This window comes from Aedes albopictus, chromosome 2 (genome assembly GCF_035046485.1).
Source record: "Aedes albopictus strain Foshan chromosome 2, AalbF5, whole genome shotgun sequence".
Taxonomy (NCBI): domain Eukaryota; kingdom Metazoa; phylum Arthropoda; class Insecta; order Diptera; family Culicidae; genus Aedes; species Aedes albopictus.
Genome location: NC_085137.1, coordinates 272,103,932 through 272,124,311, shown reverse-complemented (window position 1 = coordinate 272,124,311; position 20,380 = coordinate 272,103,932). Strand labels below are relative to the sequence as shown.

The following is a 20,380-nucleotide window of genomic DNA, read 5'->3' as shown; positions in this document are numbered from 1 at the left end:
TAAGCATAAAGCCGCATAACACCATGAATTAGGGGTCACCTGTTTAGTGGACTCTTACCACTGGATCAGGCGGTCCGTAGTGTTATTCTTAGCCAATTGAGACAACCGCTACCGACACTACACAGCTATCCAGGCTGATCGGGAAAAGAAGCTAACATTGATGGTTAACTTCCAAACGAGCCCGAACAGCCCACATTGGCATTGGTTGCTAAAGCAGTTACGCCCTTTTGAAATGTTGGTGCCGATTTCATCTACCTGCTACTCGAATACAAATAAAAATGTGGCACGCCATGAGCGTTACATAAACTTTCTAAGTGTTTGGCAACGGTTTTTTTTTATTTTTTAGCACGTTACATATATTAGCTGTTAAACTGCATTAAGGACAAGGTATTTGGAGTACATAGCTCAAAATTTCTAGAGCACCGTTTTTTAGAACCATTGAACGGATTTGGATGAAAATGCATCACGCAAATTGTTCAGTGGTTGTCAACAGCGTGATGCATTTTAATCCCAATCCGTTCAACGGTTCTAAAAAACGGTGCTCTAGAAGTTTTGAGCTATGTACTCCAAATACCTTGTCCTTAACAGCCCAATGTTTTGGTATTCCTAAGAAGTTTTGTAAATCGTTGGTATAATGTTTAAGATATTGAAGCTTTTAAAGTAAACCTAAATGCTAATCTTTTTACTACCCAGCTTTTATACGTCATGTTACTAACGTGTCTTCCGTGAATTTAGAAATTTTACATTTGAATGATCATCAGTAACAACAATTTTAAGCTTTGATTTCAATTTCATTGGAGATATGCATACTATCGCTTTATCTGTAAACACATTAAAAACGCCTACTGAGTTTCGTAATAGTATCGCCAAAAATGTGATATATAATCAAAGTTTTAGATGAGTTACAAAATATATATTCATTGCGAGGAATGATTAACATGAGAAATTGAAATATGATTCTATGAAGTTACTACATTTTCAATATACTTTATCGTATCTTATGTTTTCAAACCACTGTAATATGCGATCGTTTCAATGAAATTTTGTTAAACTTTCAGAGTAGTTGTTTCAATGTTGTATCTTTGGAATGGTGCTTGTGAAACTTATTAATATTTGTTTATGATTTGAAGAACCAATGAAACATTCTATGACAATATTGCCATATATGAGCTTATTCTATGAAAATAGAGCAAAATCTTCAAACAGTAAAAACTTTGGCTTTCCTAGATAAAACATTTTCAAATTTTCGGAGGAATAGTATATGTATCTTTCGAACGCCGGGTGTGAGTTTGGAGTACATTTTTATTTGTTAATAGTGGTATCAGGCACACCATGCGTGCATATTTACTCTTATAAGAAAATCCTATAGAAATGGCTCAAAATCTTAAAATCACAAAAACTTTGATTTCCCTCGATGAAATACATATTTTCAAAATTTCAGAGGAGATACTAGACTATTATAGCTTTCGAATGCCGGGTGCCACTTGGGTGGACATTTTTATTTGTTAATAACGGTTTTTGGCACACCGTGAATACCCTATCAACATTGTCGGCGAAATCAAGCAGCTGAACGGACTTCGTGAAAATCGTCCCACTCGTGCTTATCCCCGCTCCCCGCACGAAAGACCATCACCTTGACGTAATTCTCTGCGAGATTCGAAACGACTCCGTGATACTCGAACTACGCACATCACTCGATCCATGCCTTGATGAATCGTGTCAGTTTACCTGGGTGGTTTGCAAAACCTCTCCGAGAGTGGTCCACTTAGCCGGAAGACGCTCTTAAAGAGGTTATCAAGAGGTTTTGATGTATAAATCAGTTTTATTGCAAGTTTTAAAAAATTGGTTATGAAGATCTCTTATAGATCCGAACAAAACCTAAAATGTTACTTGGGATATGTAAACCTTCTGGCAATCATTATTACCACAATAAAGGCTCCCCCAAACCGACGCGACTCTTTTCCAGCGACACGACTTTTTGTCGCTATGTTTTTGTCGCGAAATCGCTGCGCACTGATTTGAAGGGGACCTTCCACACTGCGACGAAGTCGTCGCAGGCGACAAGCGACAGTGCAGCGATTTTTGTACTTGTCGCCGGTGTGTCGCGGCGCTGGTCGCTACGGATCATCAGTAACAACAATTTTAAGCTTTGATTTCAATTTCATTGGAGATATGCATACTATCGCTTTATCTGTAAACACATTAAAAACGCCTACTGAGTTTCGTAATAGTATCGCCAAAAATGTGATATATAATCAAAGTTTTAGATGAGTTACAAAATATATATTCATTGCGAGGAATGATTAACATGAGAAATTGAAATATGATTCTATGAAGTTACTACATTTTCAATATACTTTATCGTATCTTATGTTTTCAAACCACTGTAATATGCGATCGTTTCAATGAAATTTTGTTAAACTTTCAGAGTAGTTGTTTCAATGTTGTATCTTTGGAATGGTGCTTGTGAAACTTATTAATATTTGTTTATGATTTGAAGAACCAATGAAACATTCTATGACAATATTGCCATATATGAGCTTATTCTATGAAAATAGAGCAAAATCTTCAAACAGTAAAAACTTTGGCTTTCCTAGATAAAACATTTTCAAATTTTCGGAGGAATAGTATATGTATCTTTCGAACGCCGGGTGTGAGTTTGGAGTACATTTTTATTTGTTAATAGTGGTATCAGGCACACCATGCGTGCATATTTACTCTTATAAAAAATCCTATAGAAATGGCTCAAAATCTTAAAATCACAAAAACTTTGATTTCCCTCGATGAAATACATATTTTCAAAATTTCAGAGGAGATACTAGACTATTATAGCTTTCGAATGCCGGGTGCCACTTGGGTGGACATTTTTATTTGTTAATAACGGTTTTTGGCACACCGTGAATACCCTATCAACATTGTCGGCGAAATCAAGCAGCTGAACGGACTTCGTGAAAATCGTCCCACTCGTGCTTATCCCCGCTCCCCGCACGAAAGACCATCACCTTGACGTAATTCTCTGCGAGATTCGAAACGACTCCGTGATACTCGAACTACGCACATCACTCGATCCATGCCTTGATGAATCGTGTCAGTTTACCTGGGTGGTTTGCAAAACCTCTCCGAGAGTGGTCCACTTAGCCGGAAGATGCTCTTAAAGAGGTTATCAAGAGGTTTTGATGTATAAATCAGTTTTATTGCAAGTTTTAAAAAATTGGTTATGAAGATCTCTTATAGATCCGAACAAAACCTAAAATGTTACTTGGGATATGTAAACCTTCTGGCAATCATTATTACCACAATAAAGGCTCCCCCAAACCGACGCGACTCTTTTCCAGCGACACGACTTTTTGTCGCTATGTTTTTGTCGCGAAATCGCTGCGCACAGATTTGAAGGGGACCTTCCACACTGCGACGAAGTCGTCGCAGGCGACAAGCGACAGTGCAGCGATTTTTGTACTTGTCGCCGGTGTGTCGCGGCGCTGGTCGCTGCATGCACAGTTTTTGTCGCTGTCGCGGGGCGACTAAGTTTTGTTTGTGACTAGTTTTCGCGTTGGTGTAGATGGTTGATGCGACGCATTTATCGCTGTAATCGTTGAGAAAAATCGCGGCGATAAAAAATCGTGTTGCCGGAAAAGTCGCTTTGGTTTGGGGGAGCCTTAAAACTGTTAAAACTCTCAACAGATGGCGATCCGTTCGATTAAGAACGACATCTGTTGGTGGAAAAGCCGAAACAACGACACTGCTAGGTTTATTGCGGTCATCATAAAAGTAAACTTGCTTTCGTGTTATTTTCGCTGATTATGGTCGTCGCCATATTGAAGCATTAGCTAACGTGAATGGAAAATAGTTATTTTTGCTAAAATTAGCAATGAATTGATAGTTTGCCATAATTTTCATAACGTGCTCACATGAATAAACTATCTCTGCTGAGTTTTCTTGTGATTCGCGATAGTTTTACAAAATTAACCAATTGATTTATTTCATTCCAAGATGATAATTTTTACTATTTTCGAAGCGCATAAATTTAATGGTTCTGCAACCCCAATATTTACGGTAAAATTGAATGCGCATAAGCCTACCAACATAATAACTACTAAAATGCTTTAAAATGATCGCTTTCTACTTACGAATAATGCATCCTCCTGAACTTTACGTGCCATCGAAGAAGCTTTTCTGCATCTTGAGCTGTCATAGTTTTGTTGATAAAAAAACAACAACAATCGAGTATGGGAAACTTCTCAACTAGGTTTTAAAACGGGTTTATTGCTACTTCTAATGCGGTTTGCAAAACCTCTCCGAGAGTGGTCCACTTAGCCGGAAGATTCTCTTAAAGAGGTTATCAAGAGGTTTTGATGTATAAATCAGTTTTATTGCAAGTTTTAAAAATTTGGTCATGAAGATCTCTTATAGAGCCGAACAAAACTTAAAATGTTGCTTGGTTTTCTGTGACAGGACGTGGTTCAATTTTCACTAAGTGCTGTTGATGTAGCTGGTTTCAAATTCTCGGCTGTATCAACTTTCTCGATAAATTCACCGTACCCCCTTTCAGAAAATTATTAGAATCGCTTTTAAGAACTTTTCGAACCTTGATTCGAACCAATTATCGTCGAAAGTTCTCTATGCCGTCGTGCATGTTCGCGATCGAATTACGAAAATACATTAGAGTAACTCCTGGAAAGATCATTAAAAGCTCTGATTTCCTCGTTCATGTTGCTGCCAGTGTGGCTACCGAACTTGACGATATTGTGAAGCTAAGTGGGCAAAGGCATTCTCAGCGACACCAGTCAGACACGATGCACTCGGCAGTTCTTCACCGATGCGTTCCCGCCATCAAGTAATCAAAGAAATATAACTGAAAATGCAAAGAACCCAAGGAACATTTCAGCCCAGTAAACATTTTGGTATGTATAATTTGTGTTATACACTACTATATAAGAACCTTTTTAATCGTATAAACTGCACAAAACTGCTATATACGTACCAAAGTGGAGGCCATATACATACTTCTGACGACATTTGGCGATTTCATATGATCATCATTACGATGCCCCAAATAATCGATCGAATGAATAAAATACGACTTCGGGTGATATGTAATACGATGTCCGAAATTAGCTATAAAAAAAAGTTGACACCTAGCCTAGAACACGGCACCTGGAGATTGTGAGTCTAAGCCCATACCATTGTACTAACTGATCTGCCTTGAGAAGAGCGCAAATTTTGGCCAATATAAACTTAAGCTTTCTAAACCACCCATGAAACATGCCTTTGCCAGTCTTCCTAACATGAATGCTGATAAGAGGATTGGGCTGCATTTTTTTCCTAAGTCATTGCGATTCCATTTATTACAATGCTGTACTGATATATAGCATACCTAATGATGAGTTGTCAATTTATATACAACTCGTAGCGAGTTGGATTTGCATTCATTACGACATGTTTTGTTTACAACATTAGTCCCGCATCGAGTGTACGTTTCGACGACGTCGTTGTCGTCGTCGTCGTCGTTGTCGTCGTTCGCGTCGTCGTCGCGGGGAAAAAACAAATACTGCTCATGTAGGAATATTTGGTAGACAAATGTCTTCATTCGGTAACTATGAACACTCCCAAAGATTGCCCGAATATAATTATTGGTTGACAGAATGCCCCAAAACAAAATCAGCGGCCAGGCGGTGATGAGCAAGGCAAGTGGGATGCTTTTTTAATTTTACATCCAACACCACCCAATCACCTCGTCGCGGTGTCGAAGTTCATCAAGTCATTACGATTCCCAACCAAACCTTATACCAAACCTAACATTATATATGACTTGTAAGCGTAGGCAAACAGAGACGACTTCAATTAACGCTATTTATGACTTGCTCTACACACAACAAACTTACTACAAAACAAATCGCAGCAGCGATTTATATACAAATGGGCTTGACATTTTTATCACAAGATTCAACGGCTTTTACGATTTCGATTTCTGACCGCGAGATATACGATTTTGAAAGTATTTCCCATTACGATGTGTGGTTTACTGGGAGGTTTTGTTCGGATCTATAAGAGATCTTCATAACCAATTTTATAAAACTTGCAATAAAACTGATTTATACATCAAAACCTCTTGATAACCTCTTTAAGAGCATCTTCCAGCTAAGTGGACCACTCTCGGAGAGGTTTTGCAAACCACATTAAGAGTAGCAATAAACTCGTTTTGAAACCTAGCTGAAAAATGTTCCATTCTCGTTTGTTGTTGTTTTTTTTTTCAACAAAAACTATGACAGCTCAAGATGCAGAGAAGCTTCTGCGATAGCACGTAAAGTTCAGGAGAATACATCGTTCGTAAGTAGAAAGCGATCATTTCAAAGTAATATTTCAGTAGTTATTGTGCTGGTAGGCTTATGCGCATTCGAATTAACCGTGAATATTGGGGGTGCAGAATCATAAAATTAATGCGCTTCGAAAATAGTGAATATTATTATCTTGGAATGAAATAAATCAATTTTTGAATTTAGTAAAACTATCTCGAATCACAAGAAAACTCAGCAGAGAGAGTTTATTTATGTGAGCATGTTATGAAAATGGTGACAAACTATCAATTTATTGCTTATTTAAGCAAAATTAACTATTTTCCATTCACGTAAGCTAATTATTCAATATGGCGACGACCATAATCAGCGAAAATAAAACGAAAGCAAGTTTACTTTTATGATGACCGCAATAAACCTAGCAGTGTCGTAGTTTCTGCTTTTCCACCAACAGATGTCGTTACTAATCGAACGGATCGCCATCTGTTGAGAGTTTTAACAGTTTTATTGTGGTAATAATGATTGCCAGAAGGTTTACATATCGGAAAGTTTTGTTTACTCTTAAAATATGTCTTTATGAATATCTTCAAGTATACTATAAATCATTTTATCAATGGTTTTCATAAAAGCAGTCATAAAACTGTGAGTTTTAATTATTGCTGTAATAAAACCTTAATAAAAATCAAACAAAACCAATCTGCGATGGAATTGTTACTTGGGATTACTTAACTGGTCGATATTATCAAAGATACAGCATAAAATATGTAGGGGTGTCCATTATGCCCCGATGGGTGTCCATTTCGCCCCGTACCTTTCCTGCCAACCCCAAAAAACACACGGTTTCCAATTCACTATTTATTCACAATAATGAAATGCTCCCTGCTGCAAATTATTGAAATACGTAGGAAACAAGTTAAAGTTGTAAGCGAACTGATAATATGTTAAATTTTTGTCTGTTATACAGGCCTAATATACTCATTTGCTTAGGGTGTCCAATATGTCCCTAATCCCCCTAGGTTTCAAAATTAGGCGGTTTTAATACTTATGTGGCCAGCGTCACTTTGTCGGAAGAGGTTGTAAGTGTTTGGTTTGTTAATTGGTTGTGTTGAAGGGATTTTGTCTTTGTATGTGCAGAAATGTGTTAAGGACAGGTAGATTTTGTGTTGGATATTCAGGTTTTTCCCTAGCTGACCCACCCGACATACGAGTAAGGCACTAGTAGGCGAAACCACCCTGGCTACCACCACCTACCAGCTTTAGAAACCCACCACCACAGGTCTTCGATCGGCCCATTCAGGTGGCCATTAAGAGGGCGAAATAGGGGCCATTACAACAAACCCGAATGAAAGGGTAATGACCGATGGCTCAGGTCAAGAACCTTGAAGACCAATACTGAAATTCCACTCGCTCACTTGCCTAAAGACAGTCGCAGAGATTAGTTCGAAGAAAAGTTTAAAGCTGTGAGCAAATTTAGTAAGACAGAAGTTATAGTGGAAAGAGTGGAAAGAGAGGAGGAAGAAGTGAGCGGAAAGTGGACATCAGGTAACGGTCATGGACCACTATTTTTCTATTACCGTGGTTTGACCATTTCATTCACAACAGGACCCCGCCGTTTTGGTATAGAAACCACCACATTTCTATTACCGCCCCTACGCTGTCCTAGTGCCCCATTCCGGTGGAATTCCGGCATCGTTACCAGGCTGCGAGGAAAGCGTGGTCAGGTGGTTGGTGAGGAGCAGACCCAAGTAACATTTTAAGTTTTGTTTGGCTCTACAAGAGATCTTCATGACCAAATTTTTAAAACTTGCAATAAAACTGATTTATACATCAAAACCTCTTGATAACCTCTTTAAGAGAATCTTCCGGCTAAGTGGACCACTCTCGGAGAGGTTTTGCAAACCGCATTAGAAGTAGCAATAAACCCGTTTTAAAACCTAGTTGAGAAGTTTCCCATTCTCGATTGTTGTTGTTTTTTTATCAACAAAACTATGACAGCTCAAGATGCAGAAAAGCTTCTTCGATGGCACGTAAAGTTCAGGAGGATGCATCATTCGTAAGTAGAAAGCGATCATTTTAAAGCAATATTTTAGTAGTTATTGTGTTGGTAGGCTTATGCGCATTCAATTTTACCGTGAATTTTTGGGGTTGCAGAACCATAAAATTAATGCGCTTCGAAAATAGTAAAAATTATCATCTTGGAATGAAATAAATCAATTGGTTAATTTAGTAAAACTATCGCGAATCACAAGAAAACTCAGCAGAGATAGCTTATTTATGTGAGCACGTTATGGAAATTATGGCAAACTATCAATTCATTGATAATTTGAGCAAAAATAAATATTTTCCATTCACGTTAGCTAATTCTTCAATATGGCGACGACCATAATCAGCGAAAATAACACGAAAGCAAGTATACTTTTATGATAACCGCAAGTGTCGTTGTTTCGGCTTTTCCACCAACAGGTGTCGTTCTTAATCGAACGGATCGCCATCTGTTGAGAGTTTTAACAGTTTTATTGTGGTAATAATGATTTCCAGAAGGTTTACATATCGGAGGGTTTTGTTTACTCTTAAAATCTGTCTTTATGCATATCTTCAAGTATACTATAAAACATTTCATCAATGGTTTTCATAAAAGCAGTCATAAAACTGTGAGTTTTAATTATTGCTGTGATAAAACCCTAATAAAAATCAAACAAAACCAACCAGCAATGGAATTGTTACTTGGGGAGGGACCCCGATGAATAGAAATGGTCAGATTAGCGCATAAGAAAGTGGGAAGAAGTGCAGGATAAGGAGTAGGCCAAACTTGTGTCAGAATAAAGGTTAAGAAATATAGAATAAAGTGGGAGTTTTGACTAGTGAAGTGTTTGAGGTTTTCCTGGGTCTAGTGTGGAATTTCCCTGTCCCGCGATAAATTAACGGTAAGCGTGCCAAACCTGAGGCAGTTGAGTCGGGGAGTCTCTTGGATGCTCCCGATTGGCTGACCCAATACTTACAAGTTACCCGTTTACTCTTTCAGAATAAAGATGAAGCCCTCGAAACGGCAATTTAAACCAGAATTTGCTCAAATTATTACACGTGTAATCAACACATTTCGTTGTTCTGGCAGCAAAAGTCAGAACATGCTGTGGGCTGTATCGCACACGCTTGGTGGCATACATGTTGAGTAGAATAGCCGAATTTACTAACTTGATTTATTTTGACTTAATTTCCGAATCAATACTTTTCAATCGAACATTTGATTTCACATTGCCGTAGACATCTCAATTGCTCGCTTTCCCTGTGTGTGGTACATCAGACTGTGACTGTTACATCTCCCCTCGCTACAACTGCGATGATTTCCTCTTCTAGCAGTTGTACCCATTTCTCTACCAGCGTCCTTTTTTTTTATCGGTGATGTCTCCGTCAGCATCGAGATCTGACGAAGAGTTATTGTGCGTTCTATTGTCCTCGTCAATTGCCATATCATTTTCAGTTTTAGCCAACCATGCACAGCGTAACCGATAAAGCTACATACAATAATTTTTAATACGATCCTCTTCGAGTACGTACAAGTATACTTCTTCGATGGTTTGCATGATTCATTTTTTGTTGAATGCGAAATGGGAAATGATAGTCCGTCGTTGCGATGAAGTATGAGTCCGTTGGTGGTTGTGCCACATGAATCATTTTTCGTAGGATTGCTAAGTTGAACTACTATTTTGCACCTGTCCGTTCGCTGTTGATAGGTTCCATGGTGAAATTGATCTTCGCAGACATACGATGCCGTCTTTCTCCAGGCATGTTTATGTTTATGTTTATGTTTATTTATATGTTTCATCTGACAATATGTCTTAATGAAAAAGGAATAAAAATAATAAAAAAAACTCCTAACATTGACATTAACAGGAACAAAATCCTACCATAAGTAAGCACAATAACAATAATCAAATAATTAAAATACTAAGAATATCTTACAAACTATCATAATCAACGCTGACGTCTATTCTCCTCATGCAGCAGCCGTTCAATCCGATGTCGGAAGCTTAGAGTTGAGCACGATGCCGTCTTTCTCCAGGCATAATCGGAATATATCAATAAGCGATGACCTCGCCTGAGGCTGGAAATGTACGTTTGGAAATCCTTCAAGAACTGTGGTGCTGAATAGTTATAAATATTTCCATCGAACATTGAGGAACGTATGACGGGTGGATATGGCCTTAAATGATTGTTATGACATCGTCGATTGTTACCCAATCAGTATGCGTTGGAGATGGCTGAAAGTTCCGCGCACTGTACTTGTTTCTGTTATGGTATCTGGCCGTTGACATCTTCATTGCTCGCTTTCCCTGTGTGAGGTACATCAGATCCCAGAGAGAAGTTATCACAATTATTTCTTGTTTGCTCGGATAGAATCTATGACAAAAGGCCGAAAGACATAAGGTCGAAGGACAAAAGGTCGAATGGACAAAAGGTCGAATGGACAAAAGGTCGAATGGACAAAAAGTCGAATGGACAAAAGGTCGAATGGACAAAAGGTCTAAAAGGGTAAAGAGGTTAAATAGACTAAAGACACTAGGGAAGACATGAAAAAGTGATCAGAATTCAACAACTTCAAAACAATCATTATTGGAAAATAGGAAAGTGTCTTCTAAAACTTGCAATAGCTTATATGCAGCAATTTTTACCGCATTGCAATTCAAAATTCGAAATGTGATTCATTAAGGTTAAATATGGAAAATAATACATATTCCATGCCGGGATGGCATGTCATGCAGAAATTGTGCCCATTTAGGCTCATCTTTCACTGAACTTCTCAGTTTCATTTACCTTACAAAAGAGAAAGAGAAAAAAACGCACAATAAAATGCACATAATTTCTCTCACGCAAAGTTTTTATGCGGGTGATTAGAGTGCTGCGTGAGAGCAATGAGAGCCCGCAAATCATAATCCCAGTGCGCAATTTCTGCGCGCACGCAGAAAAAACAGAACTCAGTGCACACGCAGTGCGTTTAAAGGGGTCAGTGTTGTTTGAGCATTTGCTGAACCGAAAGCATGCCAGTGAGTCCAAACCCCGCTAAGGGGTATCAAATCCTGTGATATCCGAGACAAGCAGATGTCTTAAGCTGGTCAAGGACTTACAGTTGATGAATATTTTGGTTCTAAACTCCACCAACAAGCGGTGCTAGGGAGCTAACAAATTTTGATTTTCATAAAGCCTGTATCCGCAATATTCGGGACACAGAAACTCATCTGTAACTCTGCAATAGATACATTAAAATTGCTGAAATTTTGTCTAATAACATCTTAAGATGTGTTCATTTCACCTACAAAATTTCATGTGAATCGATGCAGTACTTTTTGTTGTAGCAACGAAAGAGTAAAATGTGCGCCATTGAATTTTGTACAGCCCCAAGTTTTGCTTGTCAGCGCTGTAACTTTTGAATTTGGCAAAGGAAATGGCTGAAATTTTGAACACAAACCTCTCAATCTACATTTGTTGCATGGGTAAAATTTCAATAAAATCGATGCACTATCAACAATTTTATAGTCGAAACATATTTTGGGACTGAACGTGATTTTAGCCCCTCAGACAGCAATTAGTCAGCACCCTTTATTGTTTCGATTGTACTATTGAAAGTACTATACCAATAATCATCAAATTTTGCAGGCATAATATACACATAATAAACTAGATTCTGTGAAATTTTCATGAAAATTGGCAGAGAAATTCAAAAGTTATGAATAGGCAAAAATCGCACATGAAAAACACGAAAAATTTTCACTAACACTCACCCCTCCCAAGTAACATTTTAAGTTTTGTTCGGCTCTACAAGAGATCTTCATGACCAAATTTTTAAAACTTGCAATAAAACTGATTTATACATCAAAACCTCTTGTTAACCTCTTTAAGAGAATCTTCCGGCTAAGTGGACCACTCTCGGAGAGGTTTTGCAAACCGCATTAGAAGAAGCAGTAAACCCGTTTAAAAACCTAGTTGAGAAGTTTCCCATTCTCGACTGTTGTTGTTTTTTTATCAACAAAACTATGACAACTCAAGATGTAGAAAAGCTTCTTCGATGGCACGTAAAGTTCAGGAGGATGCATCATTCGTAAATAGAAAGCGATCATTTTATAGCAATATTTTAGTAGTTATTGTGTTGGTAGGCTTATGCGCATTCAATTTTACCGTGAATATTGGGGTTGCAGAACCATAAAATTAATGCGCTTCGAAAATAGAAAAAAATATCATCTTGGAATGAAATAAATCAATTGGTTAATTTAGTAAAACTATCGCGAATCACAAGAAAACTCAGCAGAGATAGTTTATTTATGTGAGCACGTTATGGAAATTATGGCAAACTATCAATTCATTGCTAATTTGAGCAAAAATAACTATTTTCCATTCACGTTAGCTAATTCTTCAATATGGCGACGACCATAATCAGCGAAAATAACACGAAAGCAAGTTTACTTTTATGATGACCGCAATAAACCTAGCAGTGTCGTTGTTTCGGCTTTTCCACCAACAGATGTCGTTCTTAATCGAACGGATCGCCATCTGTTGAGAGTTTTAACAGTTTTATTGTGGTAATAATGATTGCCAGAAGGTTTACATATCGGAGGGCTTTGTTTACTCTTAAAATCTGTCTTTATGCATATCTTCAAGTATACAATAAAACATTTCATCAATGGTTTTCATAAAAACAGTCATAAAACTGTGAGTTTTAATTATTGCTGTGATAAAACCCTAATAAAAATCAAACAAAACCAACCAGCAATGGAATTGTTACTTGGGCTATCAACACCAGTAGCTTTCAAACCAATTGGTCAAAGTTGATGAAATTTTGCAAGAAAGTGTCTCTATAAGTATCATAACTGCTAACGAAAATTCATAATTATCATCACAGAACTTTGAACTGTAGCGTAAAAGAACCATCTACTATGCGAATGAAAATTTGTCATGATTGTACAAAATGCTTTAAACCACGTCAATTTGTTTTTCATCCACAGTTAAAAGTAATGCATCGATTTTAATGAAATTTGGCACAAATAATAAATATACACCAAAGAGTTCTCAGTCAATTATTTGGCCAATTTTACCGATTCATTACAGAGCTACTGGCGTACTTCTGTGTCCCGATTATTGCGGATACAGGCTTTATGTATCAGGAAAATTTGCAAAAAAAGATGCAACTAGCGCCACCTAGTTGCAGAAACTCGAACCAAACGATAATTATTCTGAAAGCCCTTGATCTACCAAACAATTTTGCCAAAGACACCATCTTTCTAAAGAATCAGAATGCTGAGATATGTGAAATGTAAAATGTACGCTATTTAGCGCCGCCTAGCGGTGAAATCACGAATCACACGGCCCATATTCTGAAAGCCCTTGACCAGCTGAACAACTTTGCCGAAGAAACCTACTCTCTAAGTAATCAGGTTCCTGAGATATATGGTCTAGAAATTTTGTCAGTGTTGCATCTGCTTGTCTAAGATATCACATAAATCACAGACAAGTAGATGTGACACTAGCGAAATTTCAATCTCATATATCTCATGATCCTGATTACTTAGAGAGTTGGTTGGCTGGTCAAGGACTAACCGATTATAAGACTTAAGATTAAAAATTCTACCGCTAGGCGGCGCTAGAGAGCGAACAAATTTTAAATTACTCATATCTCAGCATCCTCATTTTGTAGAAAGATGGTGTCTTCGGCAATATTGTTTGGTAGATCAAGGGCTTTCAGAATAATTACCGTTTGGTTCGAGTTTCTGCAACTAGGTGGCGCTAGTTGCATCTTTTTTGCAAATTTTCCTGATACATATGAAAATCAAAATTTGTTAACTCCCTAGCACCGCTTGTTGGTGGAGTTTAGAACCAAAATATTCATCAACTGTAAGTCCTTGACCAGCTTAAGACATCTGCTTGTCTCGGATATCACAGGATTTGATACCCCTTAGCGGGGTTTGAACTCACTGGCATGCTTTCGGTTCAGCAAATGCTCAAACAACACTGACCCCTTTAAACGCACTGCGTGTGCACTGAGTTCTGTTTTTTCTGTGTGCGCGCAGAAATTGCGCACTGGGATTATGATCTGCGGGCTCTCATTGCTCTCACGCAGCACTCTAATCACCCGCATAAAAACTTTGCGTGAGAGAAATTATGTGCATTTTATTGTGCGTTTTTTTTTTCTCTTTCTCTTTTGTAAGGTAAATGAAACTGAGAAGTTCAGTGAAAGATGAGCGTAAATGGGCACAATTTCTGCATGACATGTCATCTCTGCATGGAATATGTATTATTTTCCATATTTAACCTTAATGAATCACATTTCGAATTTTGAATTGCAATGCGGTAAAAATTGCTGCATATAAGCTATTGCAAGTTTTAGAAGACACTTTCCTATTTTCCAATAATGATTGTTTTGAAGTTGTTGAATTCTGATCACTTTTTCATGTCTTCCCTAGTGTCTTCCAATTTGTCTTTAGTCTATTTAACCTCTTTACCCTTTTAGACCTTTTGTCCATTCGACCTTTTGTCCATTCGACTTTTTGTCCATTCGACCTTTTGTCCATTCGACCTTTTGTCCATTCGACCTTTTGTCCTTCGACCTTATGTCTTTCGACCTTTTGTCATAGATTCTATCCGAGCAAACAAGAAATAATTGTGATAACTTCTCTCTGGGATCTGATGTACCTCACACAGGGAAAGCGAGCAATGAAGATGTCAACGGCCAGATACCATAACAGAAACAAGTACAGTGCGCGGAACTTTCAGCCATCTCCAACGCATACTGATTGGGTAACAATCGACAATGTCATAACAATCATTTAAGGCCATATCCACCCGTCATACGTTCCTCAATGTTCGATGGAAATATTTATAACTATTCAGCACCACAGTTCTTGAAGGATTTCCAAACGTACATTTCCAGCCTCAGGCGAGGTCATCGCTTATTGATATATTCCGATTATGCCTGGAGAAAGACGGCATCGTATGGATGTCTACGTTTGGCTACAAATTTCCAGCCTCAGGCGAGGTCATCGCTTATTGATATATTCTGATCATGCCTGGAGAAGGAATTTATTAATGACTTCAGTGAATGGTGCAGTAGAAACTTCGTCACACTCAGCGTGCACAAATGTAACTCCATCAGTTTCCATCGTAGGCAAAAACCAATATTGTTTGATTATACGATCAACAATGTGTCACTTCAGCACGTGGAAGTTACTCGGGATCTTGGAATATTATTGGACTCCGCTCTATCCTTTAGGCCCCAATACTGTGACATAGTTACGCGAGCGACCAGGCAACTAGGTTTCATATTCAAGATTGCCGACGAATTTCGTGACCCACTTTGCCTAAAAGCACTGTACTGCTCTCTGGTTCGCTCTCTGTTAGAGTTCGGATCGATCATCTGGTGCCCGTACCAAAGAGTTTGGATATCTCGATTGGAGTCGATCCAGAAGAAATTTGTACATTATGCCCTGCGCCATATGCCTTGGAACGATCCCAACAACCTCCCGCCTTATGAGCACCGTTGTCAGCTGCTGGGTATAGACACGCTGGAACACAGGAGGTCGATCGCTCAAGCAGTATTTGTAGCTAAAGTTCTGGTTGGTGAAATTGATTCTCCTGGAATTCTTGCCGACCTACAATTATATGCTCCAGAGAGACCCCTTCGTACTAGGAACATTCTGTATCTCCCAGCTCGTGCAACGAATTATGCACTACAAGACCCTGTACGGTATATGTCGCTTTAATGAGTACTACGTAGTGTTCGATTTCAACTGCTCAACTCTAAGCTTCCGACATCGGATTGAACGGCTGCTGCATGAGGAGAATAGACGTCAGCGTTGATTATAATAGTTTGTAAGATATTCTTAGTATTTTAATTATTTGATTATTGTTATTGTGCTTACTTATGGTAGGATTTTGTTCCTGTTAATGTCAATGTTAGGAGTTTTTTTTTTATTATTTTTATTCCTTTTTCATTAAGACATATTGTCAGATGAAACATATAAATAAACATAAACATAAACATGCCTGGAGAAAGACGGCATCGTATGTCTGCGAAGATCAATTTCACCATGGAACCTATCAACAGCGGACGGACAGGTGCAAAATAGTAGTTCAACTTAGCAATCCTACGAAAAATGATTCATGTGGCACATCCACCAACGGACTCATACTTCATCGCAACGACGGACTATCATTTCCCATTTCGCATTCAACAAAAAATGAATCATGCAAACCATCGAAGAAGTATACTTGTACGTACTCGAAGAGGATCGTATTAAAAATTATTGTATGTAGCTTTATCGGTTACGCTGTGCATGGTTGGCTAAAACTGAAAATGATATGGCAATTGACGAGGACAATAGAACGCACAATAACTCTTCGCCAGATCTCGATGCTGACGGAGACATCACCGATGAAAACAATGACGCTGGTAGAGAAATGGGTACAACTGCTAGAAGAGGAAATCATCGCAGTTGTAGCGAGGGGAGATGTAACAGTCCCAGTCTGATGTACCACACACAGGGAAAGCGAGCAATAGAGATGTCTACGGCAATGTGAAATCAAATGTTCGATTGAAAAGTATTGATTCGGAAATTAAGTCAAAATAAATCAAGTTAGTAAATTCGGCTATTCTACTCAACATGTATGCCACCAAGCGTGTGCGATACAGCCCACAGCATGTTCTGACTTTTGCTGCCAGAACAACGAAATGTGTTGATTACACGTGTAATAATTTGAGCAAATTCTGGTTTAAATTGCCGTTTCGAGGGCTTCATCTTTATTCTGAAAGAGTAAACGGGTAACTTGTAAGTATTGGGTCAGCCAATCGGGAGCGTTGAAACTAATCGATAATTTAACAGTGCCGGGCCGACTCAGGACACAAAAGATTCCGGCAATCCCAGGGTCGGCTAGCTACTGGGTAATCAAGGGCTTTTCGCGATACAAAAACTAAACACAGGAACTTCACATTACTTACATATTTATTAAATGTCCTAATTTGCTCGGAAAGATTGGTCCATTGCCACCCAAAAAGTCCCGGGACAACCATGATGACCATCTTGCCGCTGCAAGACGACATCAGGTAAGTAAAGTGTACACAATAAAATGACCAAACCATCTAATTTGGTTGGTATTGATTTTAGATTCTGGCCAATTGAGTCCCCTCCCAACCGCTCCACAGGTGGAGGAAGGCGAAGGCGATTTCGCTTACCCCTCGCAACTCTCCCCCGATCCTGCCAGGGTTGGTATGGATCCCCGTAACAAATTAAGGTAAGTTGGATCTAATTTTCTGCATGTTAGCCAGTTTTCACGATCGCCCGGAGTCTTTCATCCGTCGGTCTGACTAATCTAGGACTAACAGCTAACGATTCTCATAACAACTAACACAATCGACTAACAAATTCCATAGTCCTTCGGTGTTATTTAATTGCTAAAACAGTTTTTATTTCTCTCTTTCCAGATCATCTTCCATCCAGCGGTGTTCACCGTCGGCGACTGGGGACATGTCGAAGCTCCCGCACCTCACCGGGTTAACGGCAAACTGTCGGAAAATTGAAAATGAGTGAAAAAGAAAAATAAAATGATTTGTTGAGAATTTAATTTAGAAGTTTCTTCTTCTTTCTGTTGAAAGAAAAGACTTTTTCGGGGGTTCCAGGTGTGCGTCCGGAACGGGGATTTTTCGTTGAAGGATTGGATACCAATAATCGAAGTAGGTTTTCGCTGCACAGTTCTTTGGCCATGGGTTCCGCTCGAAGGTTTAGGTTGGCCTTTTTCCGGATCTTGAACGACCGGGTCTGCTTTCGGAGGGATTCAGGGTTCGATGTTTGTGAATTTGAAGAATGGAAAGCTTCACCAGGTAAGTCTCGGGGAATTTTAGAAGATTGAAGCACCGACTTACTGGTGTCAAATTCGGGGGAAAAGTAACCGGAAGAGTAGCGTGACACTGGGCTCCTTTTCGTTCCCATTTCTACCTGAAGCAGGTCTTCCGAATCAGATTCGGGCTCGCTGAAGGACATTTCGTAGTCTTCGGAATCGGAACTAGGTATGATCAACTCGATCTCTTCCTCTGGTTCTGATTCCGGCGCCCTGTATTCGCAAGTCGCGCTGGGGGGCAAATAACGAGAGTTAACATCGCAAGTGACGATGTTCATGTCACGCATGAAAAGGTATATTATTCTTTTAATTTTTATGACGTCTGCTGGCATCATTACCCCCGAAATTCTTTGCTCCCGAATGGTCGACAAAGTCTCTTCGAGGTCCAGCTCTAACTCCTCTAGCGGGTAGTTAGGATGCGTCGAACACAGTGGACGAGGCATCTCGAAAGAGTCCTCCAAGTCCGACTCGTCCGCATCGTACGTCGTCGGCTGCCAAATAATTGATTGATATTTGGTTTCAGCCTTTGCTCGCCGCTTGCATGTCATTGTATGAGAAACGGATGAGTGTTGTGGTCAATAGGGTAAAACGAAATCGATAAACATAGTGACGAAACAAAACAAACGGATTAAAATAAATTGTGCGCTTCTGTTGTCTTAGTGATTGTGCATAAAAAGTAAAGTTCAATTATGATAATGGACATACAACATAAAATCGAAACGCGAAAAACAACATTTGCCAACATCGACGAATTTTTAAACGGTAAAAACGACAATCAAAAGCAAATGTGTCCTAGTTGTATTCAGGACCTCTTTTGAAGGCAAAAGCCTCGATTAATCGCAGTTTAATCACCTAAGATAGTGCGTAAGGGGCGAGACATACGTGCAAGCACGTATCCCTGCCACCTCCCGTTGGCAAAAATCGTTAGATTTTTGTATGCTACTTCGGTCCCTTGATTACCTTTCGCGGACTTTTGGCTGGGCGCCAAGTGAAACTAATCGGTAACATAACAGTGCCGGGCCGACTCAGGACACAAGAGATTCCGGCAATCCCAGGGTCGGCTAGCTACTGGGTAATCAAGGCGTGTGCGTGTTGTTCTGTGTATAATTTTAGTGTAAATTTGTTAATGTGTTTCCTATTCTAACGCTTGTACCGGTACATACCGCTGCTGCTTGAAGGGGTGTCGATGGTCGACACAGCGACTCCTGTCGAGCTGTGCGGCCGGAATTCGGGCCGGATGGCAAGGCGAGCGGGGCCGGTACTCGGCCGACGGGACCCGTCCGGAAAAGGACGGTAAAACGCCTTGACGAGTTAGGCGCGGAAGCCTGATGGCTTCGTGGGCCGACCCGTGTGCTGGACGGAAGACCTATTTAAGGTCCAGCAAAAGAGGTCCTAATGGACCGGTACATTTTTAAAAACGATCTACAAATTAAGTGCAGGGTATCCAAATTACCTGAGCGGTATCTTCCCCAACGTTTCCTCTAGCAAATGCTAGTAAAGGGGGGGGGGGGGGTATTCCACGTAATCCACTGCACTAAAGCACGTCTAAGCACACGGACGCCTGATACTAGAATTCTCAGCCTAATTAGGGCAATGGCTGTTCCAATTTTTAACTTTTCCCATTCCGTCATTCTCATCGTTTATTGCATTGCTCATTGCTTCAGCCATCGTCATGATTGGTAGCGACAAAACAGTTACAGCGGCACGTGACCCTTTCACTTCTGTGGTATTTTCCTACTGTCTTACACAAGAAACGTGAAGGGTCCGACACACAACATAAAAATCAAAACAAAAATCTACAATCTTGTAACCAAACGGTTACAGCGTCCAAGAGACTCCCCGACTCAACTGCCTCAGGTTCGGCACGCTTACCGTTAATTTATCGCGGGACAGGGAAATTTCACACTAGACCCAGGAAAACCTCAAACACTTCACTAGTCAAAATCCCCATTTTATTCTATCTTTCTTAACCTTTATTCTGACACAAGTTTGGCCTACTCCTTATCCTGCACTTCTTCCCACTTTCTTATGCGCTAATCTGACCATTTCTATTCGTCGGGGCCCCTCTGCTCCTCACCAACCACCTGACCACGCTTTCCTCGCAGCCTGGTAACGATGCCGGAATTCAACCGGAATGGGGCACTAGGACAGCGTAGGGGCGGTAATAGAAATGTGGTGGTTTCTATACCAAAACGGCGGGGTCCTGTTGT

The 20,380-nt window shown here is 39.6% G+C and overlaps 3 protein-coding genes across 11 annotated transcripts in view; 1 reads left to right on the top strand and 2 right to left on the bottom strand.

The window, feature by feature from the left end:
• Positions 1-20,380, bottom strand: part of LOC134288082 (scavenger receptor class B member 1) — a 682,758-nt gene that overhangs the window by 158,054 nt on the left and 504,324 nt on the right. The window lies entirely within an intron of this gene.
• The window catches only part of LOC134288081 (uncharacterized), a 401,563-nt gene that overhangs the window by 345,546 nt on the left and 35,637 nt on the right, over positions 1-20,380 (top strand). The gene's annotated exons all lie outside the window — the stretch shown is intronic.
• Positions 513-19,429, bottom strand: LOC134288085 (uncharacterized). The gene has a single exon (XM_062851807.1). The coding sequence runs from the start codon at positions 18,716-18,718 to the stop codon at positions 17,894-17,896; it is 825 nt and encodes a 274-aa protein (XP_062707791.1). The 5' UTR covers positions 18,719-19,429; the 3' UTR covers positions 513-17,893.

Coding starts and splice junctions, on each gene's coding strand:
- LOC134288085 (XM_062851807.1), bottom strand. CDS start 18,718: ATGACATGCAAGCGGCGAGCAAAGGCTGAAACCAAATATCAATCAATT.